This window comes from Pieris rapae, chromosome 12 (genome assembly GCF_905147795.1).
Source record: "Pieris rapae chromosome 12, ilPieRapa1.1, whole genome shotgun sequence".
In the NCBI taxonomy this organism is placed as follows: domain Eukaryota; kingdom Metazoa; phylum Arthropoda; class Insecta; order Lepidoptera; family Pieridae; genus Pieris; species Pieris rapae.
The window spans coordinates 2,796,981-2,812,806 of record NC_059520.1 but is presented as its reverse complement, the minus strand read 5'-3'; the positions used below and the strand labels follow the sequence as shown (position 1 = coordinate 2,812,806).

Sequence of the window (15,826 nt, the reverse complement as noted above, 5' to 3'; positions counted from 1 at the left end):
AATGCCATTAGTGAAATATAAATTATTTAAAAATAGTTTCAACTTAGTTTTTAAATTATAGAGAGTAATATATCTAGCTATTTGAATTATAATTTGTCTTAAAATTGAGACGTATGACTATACTGTTGAATTAGATTATCATAAGATTTTTATTTTAAAGTTATGTTATAAATTAAATATTTTGCTTTGATACAATGTCTTTTATTTCTATCTTCGTAACTCACCTCACCATTGGGCGCCGAACGTCAAAATACTAGTGGATCGATTTTTATTTATATAATGTACTTAAAACTAACAAACAACAATACATTTTTCTTAAACAAAACTTTTCAAATGAATTTACATTTTTTATTTTATTTATGTAGACACAGCGCCACCCTTAGAACACGTTCAAGAAACATACTTCACTGTGTACTTGGAACACAAACATAGTAGATCCTAGAAGTGCTCGTCTATCTAGGCCACAAATGCTTGATTATCTGAAATGAAACTGCGATAAGAGTAAAATAATAATTTAACTGAGTTACAAAAAGACTGTACCTATTGTATGTGGCCCAAACAAACGGACTAGTGTCTTAATGTACTACACGAACAAATCAACTTGGCACCTGATTTGGCGAAAATAACACTTGGCGAGGTACCTATTTAACTACGGCGTTTAGTACTGTAACTTTGTAAATACTGTGATTGACCGTTCATATACTCCGGGGGCAACTCTGTGATATTAAGCTGTCTTAATATAATTCTCACTTGAAGTTTGAGTTTCCGGTGGAGTATTATTTCATTGATAAATTTTTTATACAATTATTTTATGGAACTTTCAGTATACATCCAAAAAGTGTATTCGTTGATAATAATACGTAATTAATTAATGAGGTTGTTTTAAGTTGCTTTTTTTTGTAAATACAAACCACATTTTTGTGTTCGTTTGGAACAGCAGATAGTATAATTTTAACCACTGATCATGAAACACGTGGCGGTGTCCATGCATCGGATTGTCTCTCTCCCTAAATTATGGCGAGGGGGCTGATGGCTGGCCATGCGTCATACTCGTGAACGGGTGCTACTTGTGGTGACTGTCGTACTTGAATTCGTGTATGCGGTGATATTAGTTGTTTTTACTACGTATTTGCGTGTTGTTCCCACGAGAATGTAAGTGCGTGCTCCTATTTTAGCATGCCTCCTGCTGATACAGGACAAATCTTTGTTTTTAATTTATTTTATTATTCTTGATTACTCAAGAAGTCATTTGGTATATGATCTTAGCTCCGTACAAACGTTGGGTAAAAGAAAATCCTTGGCGATTCAGAGAAAGCAAGTGGTGGATAGCTTATTGCTAATTCTTCTCTTCCGTTCTACGCCCTTGATTTGAAAACTGGCAGTAAATGTAAATTTACATTTAATTTAATTTTTTGACGTTCATAAGTGCACTAGTTTACCTATATGACTGAGATATTTTGATTTGATTTAAAACAGTTACAATTATAATGAGTTTCATTTCCTCACCGTCACTGCTATTCGATTATATGCATGTATGCTCCGCCTGTCGCCTTGCAAACCTCGCAAACAAATTTTACATATAAGAAACAATTGACAATATAATAAAAACAAATCTTGATTACTTTTTGCCTATATTAATGTAGTTTAGTGTAGGTTTTGAGTTCTATATGTTTGGGTTGTCTGGAAGGAACTGCTTTTTGCCATAAACATATTTACTTTTATTTTACTTTTACCCGGTTATGTGTTATTATGATGAAAATAAAGTGTAATTATTATTATTATTAATGTGCAATGGGAACATAGGCCTAAGCCAAGTGAACACAGTTTTTTATGGATTATTTTCTTGTACAAATTGTAATTCAAGGCGAGTTATTCTTGCTGTATTTAATGTTACTGCTTTTTGAAAGATCTTTAACACAATCTCTACCAATATATAATATTGTACGCTATAAATTAATAATTAATTTATTACGAAAGCATTTGTTTGGATGACTATTATTTTATATTTAATATTAGTATGCGTATGCAGATATAAATCCCGTATGTAAGGTTTTCGATAAGTGAGTCGAGTAACCACATATAATATTGCAATAACTGATATCGACTTGAAAAGTGACTTTCAGTAGACGGTCTAAGTATGGATCGCAGTGACGTATGAAGTAGCTAGATAGTGGATATGTGTAAAGGCGTTCAAGGAAGCCCTTTAATGCGGAGACAGCTCCGGTGGGACGCTATTGATCGTCATCCGTCGTCAGTGGCCGAGTCGCTCCTATTGATTCACCGCAATCTGCATGATAACCCGAGTTTATACAATATCAACTTATCTCTCAAATTAGCCGTTGACTTTTCAAACACAGAGTGCATTTGTTCTTGGAATAGAATAAATTGTCTATGATTACAGATTAGCTTAACAATTGGAGCTTGTAGAATTTTAAATAGCTGAAACAAGTTGTAAATTTGTATGAAAAGTACATAATTAATTTTTTTGAGAAGAATGTAAAATCCGGTTTTTTTTTAATTACGGCTCGTAACAATGTTTAATGTTACTTTACACATATAACTCCTACCACATTAATATTATCGAAATCGTAAATAAAAACCTAAATTTTAGTACATATTATGCCTCATTTATCGGAATACACATTCAAAACGCACTATGCGTCTTCTACACTTCACTATCTTATATACAGCCTAAGCGTTATATAATATGTTGAAATCAATATAATATATAAGTATATGCACCGACACACGTCTAGCCGTGTACTATCAGTACAAATTCAAAGTAACGAATTTTAATAAAACTTACAGTACAATTGCGGCGCGCAGTAAATTGGCGCCAAAATTTAACATTTGACGTTTCATAAACAGATAACTGTACAGTCTTTAGATAACCAAGATCACTCCATTAATTGTCTCGAGAATTACAAAGAATCAATAGAAATGTTCTTTATTGATTGTAGAAGCTGTGTGGTAGTGATTTTCGCGCGCACCTCTATCCATTCGAACATAGAACACTTCATAGGTGATTGTGTCTTTGGCTTAGATGAGTCGATGGCAACAAAAATGCTAGTTTGAGTTATTAACACGTTTTATTTAATAGACATAACTATAATTATTGATGTTAATAAATCCAACTTAAAACATTATTTTGGTCTGTCACGACCAAATCGTTTGTATTCATGATTCATTTGCTTAAGTTATTTTTACAGTAATGAATATCCACCCACTGCTCCATAGATTAAATCACTAGTTCGCTCAAAGTCTATATTTTCTTATTATATATTTTATTAAAATAATTGCAAAACAAACAATCCATAAAGAGTGGGTGAAATGCGCAATCAAAAGTTGTTATGTTTTAGGCGCGTCACGTTATCGTCTGAATAAAATTCACGTGAAAAGTTTGCGGAGACACAGGGTGTAGCCGCATGACGACTGCCAATGTGGGTCACTGACGCCTACGCGTTTAACCTCTCATCAAGGGTCAATAAAAACACCCTTTAAAATTAGCCTTGATGGATTTTTGATAGAATTAAATGCTGTGATTGCTTCAGGAAGAACAGCTGAATATTTTTCAATATGCGGCAAAATGCTTTCTGTATATAAGTATATAAGATCCTTTTATTTTATTGAGTTTTCATTTGTGAAGACTGCATTTGATAAATAAATTAGGTTTACTGAATATTAACTTTAACTTTAAAGTTTCTCGATGCGCAAACTTTTATAAGAACTGAATCAATTCGATTAATTACTTTTAAAATAAAAATTTTGAGTACTGTTATATATTCGAATATTTAATAATATAATAATGTTTTATATTATTCAATATATTGTATAGTTATATTAAAATTTATAAACTCTCACATTGCGAAAATGCCATCACGATAGTAGTTTTAGCGAAAGTGGTCTAATTAATAGTGCAAAGTATCGATTAATTTTACCATGACTAAATATAAAATTTTGTGTAAGAATACAAAGTTTGCGCGCAATATCGTTACAGAGTACTCCTGGCACAAAGGCCTACGAATTACATAGGCCTACGGGCAACGACATAATTTGCCACGAATCTAAACTTTCGCGCTAATGAGTGACAGTTTTTCGAAATTCATTTTAATGATACACTGTTAAATATTTGACGTTGATAATTTATACTTTTAAGTGCAGTTTGAGTGAGGCGTTTATGCTTAAATGCTCGAGTTGAACGTATGATCGCAAGGGATTTACCTCTATAGGGTGAATAGTCTGCGCGTGTGTCGCGGGCAGGGCGGCAGGATGAGGCAGTGCGGGCGCGGGCACGCGGCGGCCGCGTATCGATTCCGCGCCTTCAGTCGGCGTCCGTCGAGCGCCGCGCTGCGCCGAGTCGCCGGCGAGCGGGCGTCGCCCCCCGCCCCCGGGTCCCGCACGCCCCGTGCCGCGCAGCCAGCCTCGCCTCCACGCCGGCAAACTCGAACGACCTCTTCCCGCTCACTAACGTCGCACCCGCGATCATTTCCCGCCGCGAAACTGCGTCCGATCACCGCGTTGCAGTTGTATTTTGAAACTTTTTCAAAACTTTCATAGAATAATATGCGGCGAATGTGGATTTAAATTTGTGTAGAGATGCGGACGCGCGGATGCGGGTTTACGTGGCCGGCGGCGTAGTCCGCGGGAATGGATTGCTGCAAGTGGGGACCGCTCGGCGCGGGCGCAGGCTGGGCGGGCGGGCGCTACGCCGCGCCGCCTTACGCGCCCCAGCCCTCGCCTTACCCACCTTACTACCCGCACGCACACGACTATGCACGTTACTACCGCTACGACTACCCTGCGCCGCACGCGCACCATGCTGAACACGCTATGCCCATGGGTTGGTATCATAGACTAATAATTACAAGACTAATTTATTTTTATCTCTCTCTCTCTGTAAATGGGTACACCTCTACCCAATCAATAAGTTAATTTAATAAATAATTTGTTGATAAGAAAACAAATGTTTAGTAAAAATGTTCTGGGCATATTGTACGCCAGACAAATATTCATACGAATAAATAATAATTTCATACACGGTTTAATTTACCTACACAAAAATTTTAGTAGTGTTAGTAACATTAGTGACTAGTTCAAGTGTGAAGCATTTATATTATTGTTTCTCGAAGTACTTATCATAATATTTATGCAAAAAGTAACTCTACTAACAAATTATCAAATAGGTTTTTAATAAAAATATATTGATGATACTTCATATCAAGTTCAAATTAGATTACATTTAAAGAATTTTTAAATAAACAATATAAAAAGTACACTAATCATATAAACATTTATATTTTCATTTAAACTTATTGATAACTGCTCACTGCTTAATAGCTGTGTGCTTGAAGTTCTATGTTCTATTCCCGGTGATAAGCGCTAGAGTTTGCGGGACTTATAATAATTTATGCATAATAAATCCATAGCATAATTTATATATCATACACATGCAAGTAGTTATGACATAAAATCCGACAGAAAATCAATTTCTCTACCCACTAATTCCTCGCTTATAATTGAATTACAAACATCGCTGGTATGTGGTCATACGCGTTCAGTGTAATCAGTTCAGTTGCAAAGTTTGTTTACCAATAATGGATACCGCACGCGCGCGACATTCTGAACAATGAAGAATGAAGTAAGAATTAATGTTTACGTTTGGGCGGATTTCTCAGCGTCTACGTCACGTGTCGATCCGAAGGCGGGCGGGTGGAGGGGAGAGTCGGACGGCGGGGGGTAGGCTCTACAGGTGGCACCCGCGTCGGATTGATTGCTTGCACGGCGCACAGCCACTCTACATATTGACCGGGCGCCTATCGCCCGCGTTGCTTCACGCTACGAACTTTATCTATGTTACGACCGATTCGAATAATATGGCGTTTTTTTAAACGAGACTATGAACATTACAGTAGGCTTATTTGCCTTAATAAAGATCTCTCTCTTCAATCGGCTTCTTATGTCTGAGCGTTAATGTTAGGAAGGAAGCATCTGGAGCTGTGCTTCTGTTTCCACCGGTGTCTGTCCTTCGCCTCTCTTATGGCAGTTTATAGTTTTGAGGACGATGAGAGGACAGGAGGTAAAAGATCACGTGATCGCTCTTTCCGGTTGGTGAACGACCACATGATCTTTTGCCATCTGTGTTACCATCAGTTCCAACTTCTTATAGCCTCTGCCCATGGCCGAAATGAGATAAAATGCACTGTAGTGAGTCCGTATGGGAAGTTGGGTGATGTATTTGTGAGCACATCTCATAGGCATAAATTTTGCCTTTCTCAAGACAAGATAGACCACGTTTCTACCCCATACAAGAAGATACAGAATACTAGAAGCCCGTCTCAGTTTTGTTATGGTTTTCGTGCCAATTCCTCTTTTCTTCCAGATGTTCCCTAAACGTTTCATGGCATCTTTTGCCAAATTTTTATTATAAAATCGCTATAACCTAAAACATCTTATGTACGTACATATTTGACATAATATGTCGTATATGTATGATGTCCACATTCAAATTGAGAATGAAACCCCATGCCTCGTTTAATTCATAAAGATTATGTAAAATAGTTATAATTATGCATATCGCTTTTTTCCGCGTAATTTACTATCTGTGTAAGCGATTTATATTGAAATTTCTAGGGGCGTATTTTGTAAAAATACATCCCGAAAATGTTTTAGCGAACACTTTACCATCTTTAAATCTATTCCCAACCACACTTTAAATTTTTCGCTTACATTCTACAAATATTAATGACTAGCTGACCTGGCAAACGTCGTCTTGCCAAACTACTACCTTTAACTCAGCGCCATCTGTTAGAATTGTATCAAATAATAAACAAATGTTAATGTTATCGTAATTTTAGTAAGGATGCCTATTTTTTTGAAAATGAAATATAGCCTATGTCACTCAGGAATGATGTAGCTTTCCAACAGTGAAAGAATTTTTCAAATCTGCCAAGTAGTTTCGGAGCCTATTCAATTCATACAAACAAACAAACAAAAAATCAAACCTTTCCTCTTTATAATATTAGTATAGATAAAAATTCTCTAAAAGTTTTAGGGTTTTTTTAACATTTTAAGTAAGAAATACATGTGTTAGGATTTCAGCCAAATTTGAAAATTGATGATATATCAATCAAATTTGCACACTGAGTGCAGTTTGATCTAACTGAAAAGATAGGATAGCTTACATCTCAATTTATACCCGCAAAATTATTTCATTGCAAATATTTGTTTATTATTTAATACAAATCTAACAGATGGCGTTAAAATTACCAAAGTTTCACATAAGCTATCTACCTTTCACATAAGTTCTACTACCATTTCCCTTGAATAGTTTACTATAATGTAATATAACAAAAACCTTAGCCACAGCAACGCTTGGCCGAGTCTGCTAGTAGTTTATATATACATAGTCCTCAGTACGTCATAAATAGCCTTATATAGTTTGGCCAAACAAATTATGTATCTACAAAAGTATTTATTACCCATTTACATCTTAACCTTTTAATTCCTGGTCCAAGAATAATGAACACGTTTTCTGTTTTCTTCATTTTTGTATTTACTGAACTAAAATAAATGAATCCTTATTTCCCTTTGTCACGCTGTAACTTGAGAACAACTTTACCGACTTCTTACAATAAGGCTTTCCAATTGTAAAAGATTTTTAGACGAATAATAAATATGGTTATTTTTTTTTATATTTGATTGAATATTTGTAACTTTAACGTCTGCTGGGTCTAATAATATACATGTAATTTCATCCAGATTACGGTGCGTATGCGCTGAAAGAATCACGAGGGCGAAGGGCGCTGACTAGGAGAGAACAGCGTATTCACCCTGCACTACAACAGTTTCCTGTGTCTCATACGGTAAGATATGTTTTAATATATATACTGGATAAACTACATACTAAATCACGTCGAAATTAAATACCTGTTTTTCACTTGTAGGCCAGGAAGGTACATATAAACCGTGTACCTATAAGTAGATGAAATATAAAACATAGAAGGTATAGGGTATATTTTAGGAATTATATTTATTTAATTTTACCATTTCTAGATCCTTATAGATAATAATAATAATGAGTCGCCCTCAGATTTTGTGATATTATGTGCCTGACACACACCGTCGACTTTTTGGGTCTAAGACATTTTGGTTTCCTCACGATGTTTTCCTTCATGATAAATGTTAGGTAATAATTTATAGTATAATAGTGTAAAATTTATTATACTTTATAACATATAGTAATAACACATACACAGTCACCCCTTCACACACATAAACACTCACACACCTATTGTAATAATATTTGTGTATTCTCTGTAAATTTTCTCTACTTTTAAGACCTTCTTTCGATCCGAAGTGGTGGAGGCCTGATGACCTGACACAAGTACTCTTTAGCAGTCATCAGTCTTACACAAACAAGCATTTCTCAAAAGAGGAAAGATAGAATTATGTTTTTTTTAGAAAATAAAGATTTTTATTATTAAAAAAACATACACATTAACCACTAAACCTTGGAAGAAAATACCACTTAAAAAAAGCATTTTATTAATAATATACTCAATGTAATAGGGTAAATGTAAATGTAAATTGTATTTATTTACATTACGTTCAAGGCCATCTATGCAACTTTGCAATCTCATGAACTCGGCACTGTCGGGATGCTAAAATTAAATTCAGTGTATTTTTGTTCATGCTATTACTAGCAAGTGAAAGTGGTTGTCAAGTTTATTTCTCTCATACATTCAAGTACAAAACTGGCTTCTTTTTCTGAATGAACTTCTTTAAGTGACTATTTAATTTCTTATCATAATGTATAATTAAAAATAGTTTTAGCATACATATTCTATTGAAAGTTTAACCTATCGGAAGTACATACATCATATTCGCCACAGACAATAGTTTGATTTGCTATAATAATCATACGGGAATGATGTTTTTTTATGTCTGACTTTTGCAGTTTATTATAAACCTAAATAGTAGTGATTTCGATTTTAGGGTTTTTATTAAACAGAATCGCCATTAAATAGTTTTAATATGACCAAAAACTTATTTGATTTAACAAAAAGCTAAAACGTTATACACGTATAATTCGAATTGGAAAAACGTACAGTTGATAACAAAAGGGATTCAAATGTTTCATCCTGTATTTAATAAAGAGAACATAATATTAAAGTATGACGGGGCGTCCAGTTGAAATATGTAGGTCAGTGTCAGACTGTCTACATTCCTTCGTGCCTTCCTTTATGTTCTCAGTTATCAATCGTACGCAACGCGCGTAAAGCTTCTATTTATCTGACATGCAAAGTTCTAAAAGTTTGCGGTATTGGTTCTGAAGCGCCACACTCGAAAAACTTCCAAGTTCAAAAGTCCCGTACAGGTCATTGAGATTTGGTAGACGAATAGATGAAAATGCACGTGTTGCTAAATTCCTTTTAGATTTATTTTAAAAAAGATTTTTATATTGATTCAGTAACAAGTGAAATAAAAAGTACTTTTTATTGTAAATATAATTTTATTCGTTAACTTGTTTAAAATTCCTATTTCAATAGAAAAATGACTACTAAAATACGATAAAAAATTTGATTTTTCTCTTACAATCTATTTATCAAGGATGTGTCAGATAGTCCAATAAATAAATGAAATGGGTTATCTGATGCAATTGGAATACGGAAGTGGTATATTTGGAGGTATGATTATGGCGCCAGATTATGAGACAAGTGAGCGGCACAAAAGCGCTAATGAGGACGTAGGGGGTTCGCGGGGTGTTGTGGGGGGGGGGGGGCGGCGGTGGCCCATGAAAGCTGTCAGCGGTTGATTTTTCCGAGTGTCGTGGGCGCGCTGATCGATAAGTCACGTGGTTTTGCACTGCTCACCGCTCGATAGTTAGCCTGCAAATCTCCCGCCACTACTGCATGTACTTGCTACGTATTGCAGCTTAGTTGTTTTACAATTTCCATGTTATATAAGACGACAGTTCTTGGATGTTTAATATGTGACATTATACTCATATACATCGTTGTTTCTTGTTAGTTTTATTGTACTTTTAAATATATATTTATATATTTTTTTGCATCGTATAAATGTTATGTATAATAAATCTTAGCTATCAAATTTGCACAAAAAGTAAATTTTATTATTATTACTTTTTTTCACTTACTTCTTGACATTAAATTTTATTAAAATGTTACCTGAACAAAAAGTTAAGTTAAGATGTGTTTTGAAATATACAATAATGTAAATATAAATATTATCTTTATCTAAAATATATTTTATACTAATAGCCACCAATTATAACATACATTATAATATTCTGTCTATATAATTAAAAAAAAATGCTTCAAAAACTAACAGTTATAACAACAAATATCACACCTTTAAACCTTTCATTTCGTACAAAATGATATCCAAAAATTCATCATAGAAAAGTTGCCACATTTTAAGCTAATACAAAACAAAAAAAAAACATTTGCATACATAGAGGTTCTATAGGTAAGATGATGGATGCAGTTACTGCAACGCAGAAGTGCAGAGGGAGCGAACATTGATCGCGGCGCGCGCCCCACAACCTTATACGTTATATACAGCCTTACGTCATAACAAAAGGGAATCTTGCGAAGCCTCTAACATCTTGCGAAAATGCCCCTTTCATACAAATTTGTCTGATCCGACACTGGACTATTGTTATAGATATTTAAGTAAAGTTTGTGATTATTTTTATTTTATTATATTCGGACGCCGATAAATTTTGATATTTAAAGATGACTTGTTTTTCAATAGAAAGTAAGTGTTAAATTTGGTAAACAAAAAGTTTAATAAAACTCAGAATCACTCAAGAACAACATCAAAACAATACTCTTATGGATTTCGGCAGCTAACAAATCGAAAACTTATTTCTAAAATTAGAACAAAACTTGTCATTGCGAAAATCTTTGAAGAAATGGCATTGTTTTAAGGATGTACCTAGTTAGCTCACTCGCTATTGATTTCTAAACAAGTAGGTCGCCAGTTCGATCCTCGTTTGTTTGTGTTGGCCGTGAGTTTGCTAGTTTTTACGTAAGAAAATTAATATCGTCCTATATTCGCACACCACTTATAGAGAAAATTTGAATCAGGGAAGTATTAGAGTAATAAGACTAGAACTCCAAAGCTGAGTAATTAACGGGAACGCTTCATGACTTGGTTGTCCTAGATTTGTTTCCTACTTATAATAATTAATTACTACAACTGCCAGAATATTATAATAATAATAACATTTTTAAGCCACTTTAATTCCATAGTGTTTAGAAATACATATCATTTGGGTGTTAGTTTTCTTATACATAGACTTACTACTTACTGCTTAGTTGTTATTTTGTGTTCTCCAGTATGAAACTGATTGGGTAAAAGTATCCTCCCGAACTTTCCATTTGGAACCTTTCTTGGCTTCCTCCATCGATTTCTCCCGAAAAACCATAAGAAACCGTAACATTTCAGAATACCAGATCCTATTAAGTTACAAGATTTATTAAGCGTGCAATTGCATTACATGTCAATATTGTATAAATTTCATACATTATTACATTGGTGATATAACAAATCATTAAAATTTCATGGTGGCATCAAATATGAGTTAATTTGATAAATTTATTGTGAATATAGCTTAAAACTCAAAAAATATTAATGCAATTACAAAAAAAACGTATCATTTTTCTTATATGAATTTTTAGGTTACGGTAATGTAAATACATTTAAAAACTGAACATATTTTACTCACTTTCCAACAGTCCGAAGTATATATAGAATTAATATACTTTTTATAAAAGCTATATGTTTCTCTCTAAACGAGTGCAATCCTGAAAGAATGCACTCACGGATTTTCTAATATTGTGGGTGACGCAGACCCCTTATATAAAAACATAAGTAAATTTAGTTTCAATAATCTGTCCTGTGTAATAGGATAGTTATATGAATTCGATGGCTGTGTGTACAATGATAGGGCGCGTAAGCGTGCTACGTCACGCGTAGCTCAATCGATACGAAATACGTGAACGGCGTAGAGGCTATTTCGCGATTTGTGTACGTAATTTAAATTTGTTTACTATTCAAAATATCAACGTATTCACTGGGATTTTGCGGTGTTTCAATAGTTCTTCAATATGGAAAGAGAGAATGATTTACTTTAAAAATTCCTGAAAGTTTTTATACATGCGGTATCACTTAACATCAGGTGAGCCTCCTGCCCGTTTGCCCCCTGTTCTATAAAAAAAAATATACAATATATTTTGCTATTGCTTCAAGCCATGAAACAAAAAAATCCTTAAGTATATAATAGTGTAAAATTTAAATACATGATATTATAAGTAAGAAAAGTAGAAAGTTATACATGTAATTAATGAAAGCTTTGCAAAACCATTTGCACTAATGAAGCGGATATATAATCGATTGTTCATTATTTCAGCCACCACTAGAATGCGGAATGACCAATCGAGGCCATGGGTACTGTGAGCCGCATGTTTGGCCACATTATCAGGTAAATTAGTCCACAAAAGTTTTTTACCACTGAGGCAAAGGCAATCCAATATCTCTGTAATACTTAGTAATCAATGTCTCATAGTAATGAATTTAATAATAAAATTCCAATTAAGTGATGATGATTTGCAAAACTTATTGGGTATCAGACGAACATTTTGTTTTAACATTTAATGCGTATTATTAGTTTTTTTGCAATTTAATAATTAATTTTGCTATAGATGGGCGTGCTAGCAGGGAGTGGGTGGAACGGTAGCAATGGTGGCGTGTGGCCATCGCGAGTTCCACAGAACATGTGTTCAAGGGAATCGATGCGTTATGGACCGGATTGCAGATTAATGCAGGTAAATTTTAAATAAATTAACTAGTTTAATATAAAGACTAAATTCCACTACCTTTCGCAACGTCATATAGTTATGAAGCATATTGATAAATTGAGTCTAATTTTCAGAACGCCCAAAACCACATCGGCGCACACGACGGCCGATCTACACCATATCCTGTGTACGATACAGGCTATGAAAGCAAGCGCGGTGGCAATGACTTTCCTATGCGAGTCCCGCAAGCAGAAATCCCACAACCCGTGCGGGAAACTGTCGAAACACGCCCACCTGAAGTGGTGCGTCCTCCAGTGGTGCCTTTGCCAGCGTTTCAACAGGCTTTTGGCTCCACCGAAATAGGAAAGTTCGCGGAGGCGTTTAGTCGTGCCGACATGGCGCACGAAGCAGACGAGTGTGAAAACTTCGCGTTCGAGCCATTTGCCGATTGGGAAGGCACACCCGACCAGTGGGCGCCGCCCGTCAAAGAAATAAAATGCGAAGATACCTTTTAACGTAAGGCTATTTTCGCTCTAGTTAAATTTTTGGGCATTATAATTGCCTTAGGAAAATAAACCTTGATTCAGCACCACGTTGCCAAACCGACGCTCTCGGTATCTATGCGATATCATAGAACTAGTTATGTGATAAAATAGTTAAATGTGTATGAGAAATGATATAGTGGTGTGAGTTTTTTAGTTAAATAATAGAAGTTATTATTGTTACCATCGTATTCGTTATTCCCTGTAAGTTCTAGAAGAACACTGTTTGTTGGGATGTTTTCGTTCATCTAGGTACCTATTGCGAATGATTATGCGAAAATGTAGAAAATGAGATGTATTACATAATTCAATGTGCCTTTAATCGGCGTTGGCCGTGAGTCGCGCGGCGTCGCCCCATTCTCGTTACAGATTAATATCATAAACTTATTATTTACAATAGTAATATAGGGACCAACGTTTAGACAATTATACACGACCGCGTAAGATCACGTGACGAACGATTGCATCACTCGAAAAAATTTTATAAAATTTTAATGGTACTCGCTAGAAATATGTAAATTGAATTTAGAATCATTCGTTTATACAGATGCTCTAACAATCGATACCGATACTAAATTGTATACCAGGCTCTCATACTTCAAACGTCTTCATAGCTATAGGTTCATTAACTAACACATATAAGCATCTCTCTCATAACCTTTCGAGTACACGGGGTTCAAAAGACGTCGCGCGGACTTCAACCTCTAAATTAAATAATCCTTAGGTACAGCTACAAATCACAAGCATAGCAAACCTAGCTAGTCAAAATTTTAATAAAACATTTTCGAATAGGAGCGGCTTTTTAATTAAAGAATAAGGGTCCAAAAATTTTTATTGTAGTGTCATAGTAGGAATTCCGTGAGTTATGGCACTTTATTCAGCCATTCTCTTAGAAAATTCGGGAGTATTGTGGATTATTTCTTAATATTCTGAAACGATAGGTGTAAATAGGAAATAAGGATTAAGTTTAATTCTCCAGTCATAGATTTATCGGTACAATTTTGGTGACCTCTTTACACTTGATGTAGTGATTTATTTTAGGGAATAAATAGCCGCCATCCCATCAGAATACTTAATTAAAAGTAGGTAATTTTTTTGCTCAAATTGCAGTTTGGCTACTATTCAATTTTATTTACATCACGTCTGTATTAAAAGAACTTCCAAGGGTCTTCGGTTTTTGTAGAAAAATGGGTGGTAGAACAACCACTTTCTATGAAACAGAATTGGAGTGCCTTATGTAATTTATATATTAAATAATAATCATTAATGTAGATCAAAGAATTATATAGTCTTATTTGAAAACACCACATTAGAATAAAATATTCGTTTAAATAATTCCTTAGTGAGTAGATGATAAATGTAATGTTATATAAATCTTATTCGTGTTTTTTTACAGCAAATATTTAATTATAAAAGTCGTTGTGTGCGTTAAAATATAAATGACACTAGGGAAATGTTAAACTATTAATTTTATTTGTGTTAAAACGTAATCATTGCTTATATGATATAAGTTTTAATTTCATTCGTTTCAATACGATACAATGATACTTAAATTCTTTCTTTAAAGCTTTTTATAGTATTGTTATTAATTATATTCTTCTATTATCTGTAGGGGGATTCTCTTGAATTAACAAAGATTGATTCAATTTAAACTGAAAAGCGTATTATGTAAACTTATTAAAATTACAAATATAGATGCCATTTTGCTGCCTCCTATTGAGAACCTACAACTGAGATGCATCGTTTTTTCATACTATGACGCCCATATATATTTCCACGTATGTCGTAGAATTTTGACAGGTTTTAAACTTACATAGAAACCACAAACAAAATTATAATTCTTTCATTCGGTCTTGCGATTCCAATACATTCGTCGTCATGGTATGAAGAGATGCTAATGAATTAAGGAACCTGTAGAAATGCTGATGATGATGATGAATCTCTACTGCATTTTTAATGAAACCTCATGGTAGCCTGTACATGTAAACCTGTGGGTTTATTATAACATGTTCTTCCAAGAATATCTTCGTTACGTAAAGGAAACTATGGAATACAAAATGACATCATTTTGAAAAAAATACCTACACGCTTTACTGTTAAAAATACTATCGAGAAATCAAGGGATATACTATGTTTTAAGTACGTTTGTGCAATATAATTTGTTTAAGTAATATCGTCAAGCGCGGATTCAGCCCTAAAACATTGTGGTCACTACATAAAAGTACTTTTTTCCCATTAAGGAATTTTAGAATGAATATGAGGCATCATAATTTAGCATAGATTATATTAAGGTTCAATGCTGGATCCATGCCTGGCTTTTAGTCTTTAATTTACGTCTTACGTCTTGACATTTCATTAATGAATTAATTGTAGTCTGTGCCACATGTAATGTATATACAATATACATCTCTAGATAGTCCTATTGTTATTTATTTAAGTCTTAGGTGATTTATAATTTAT

The 15,826-nt window shown here is 34.2% G+C and overlaps 1 protein-coding gene across 1 annotated transcript; it reads left to right on the top strand.

Moving 5' to 3' along the window:
- The first annotated feature begins 4,407 nt into the window (after positions 1-4,407).
- LOC110994697 lies at positions 4,408-14,775 on the top strand. Its single transcript, XM_022261495.2, has 5 exons — positions 4,408-4,840; positions 7,759-7,862; positions 12,437-12,508; positions 12,729-12,851; positions 12,959-14,775. The coding sequence occupies exons 1-5, from the start codon at positions 4,648-4,650 to the stop codon at positions 13,337-13,339; spliced, it is 873 nt and encodes a 290-aa protein (XP_022117187.2). The 5' UTR covers positions 4,408-4,647; the 3' UTR covers positions 13,340-14,775.
- The last annotated feature ends 1,051 nt before the right edge of the window (positions 14,776-15,826 follow it).

What these genes read in the sequence shown, in the direction of transcription:
- LOC110994697 (XM_022261495.2), top strand. Translation starts at nt 4,648, where the DNA reads ATGGATTGCTGCAAGTGGGGACCGCTCGGCGCGGGCGCAGGCTGGGCG. An exon ending in AGTTTCCTGTGTCTCATACG is followed by an intron (nt 7,863 to 12,436) that starts GTAAGATATGTT and finishes TCATTATTTCAG; the next exon opens with CCACCACTAGAATGCGGAAT. An exon ending in ATGTTTGGCCACATTATCAG is followed by an intron (nt 12,509 to 12,728) that starts GTAAATTAGTCC and finishes ATTTTGCTATAG; the next exon opens with ATGGGCGTGCTAGCAGGGAG.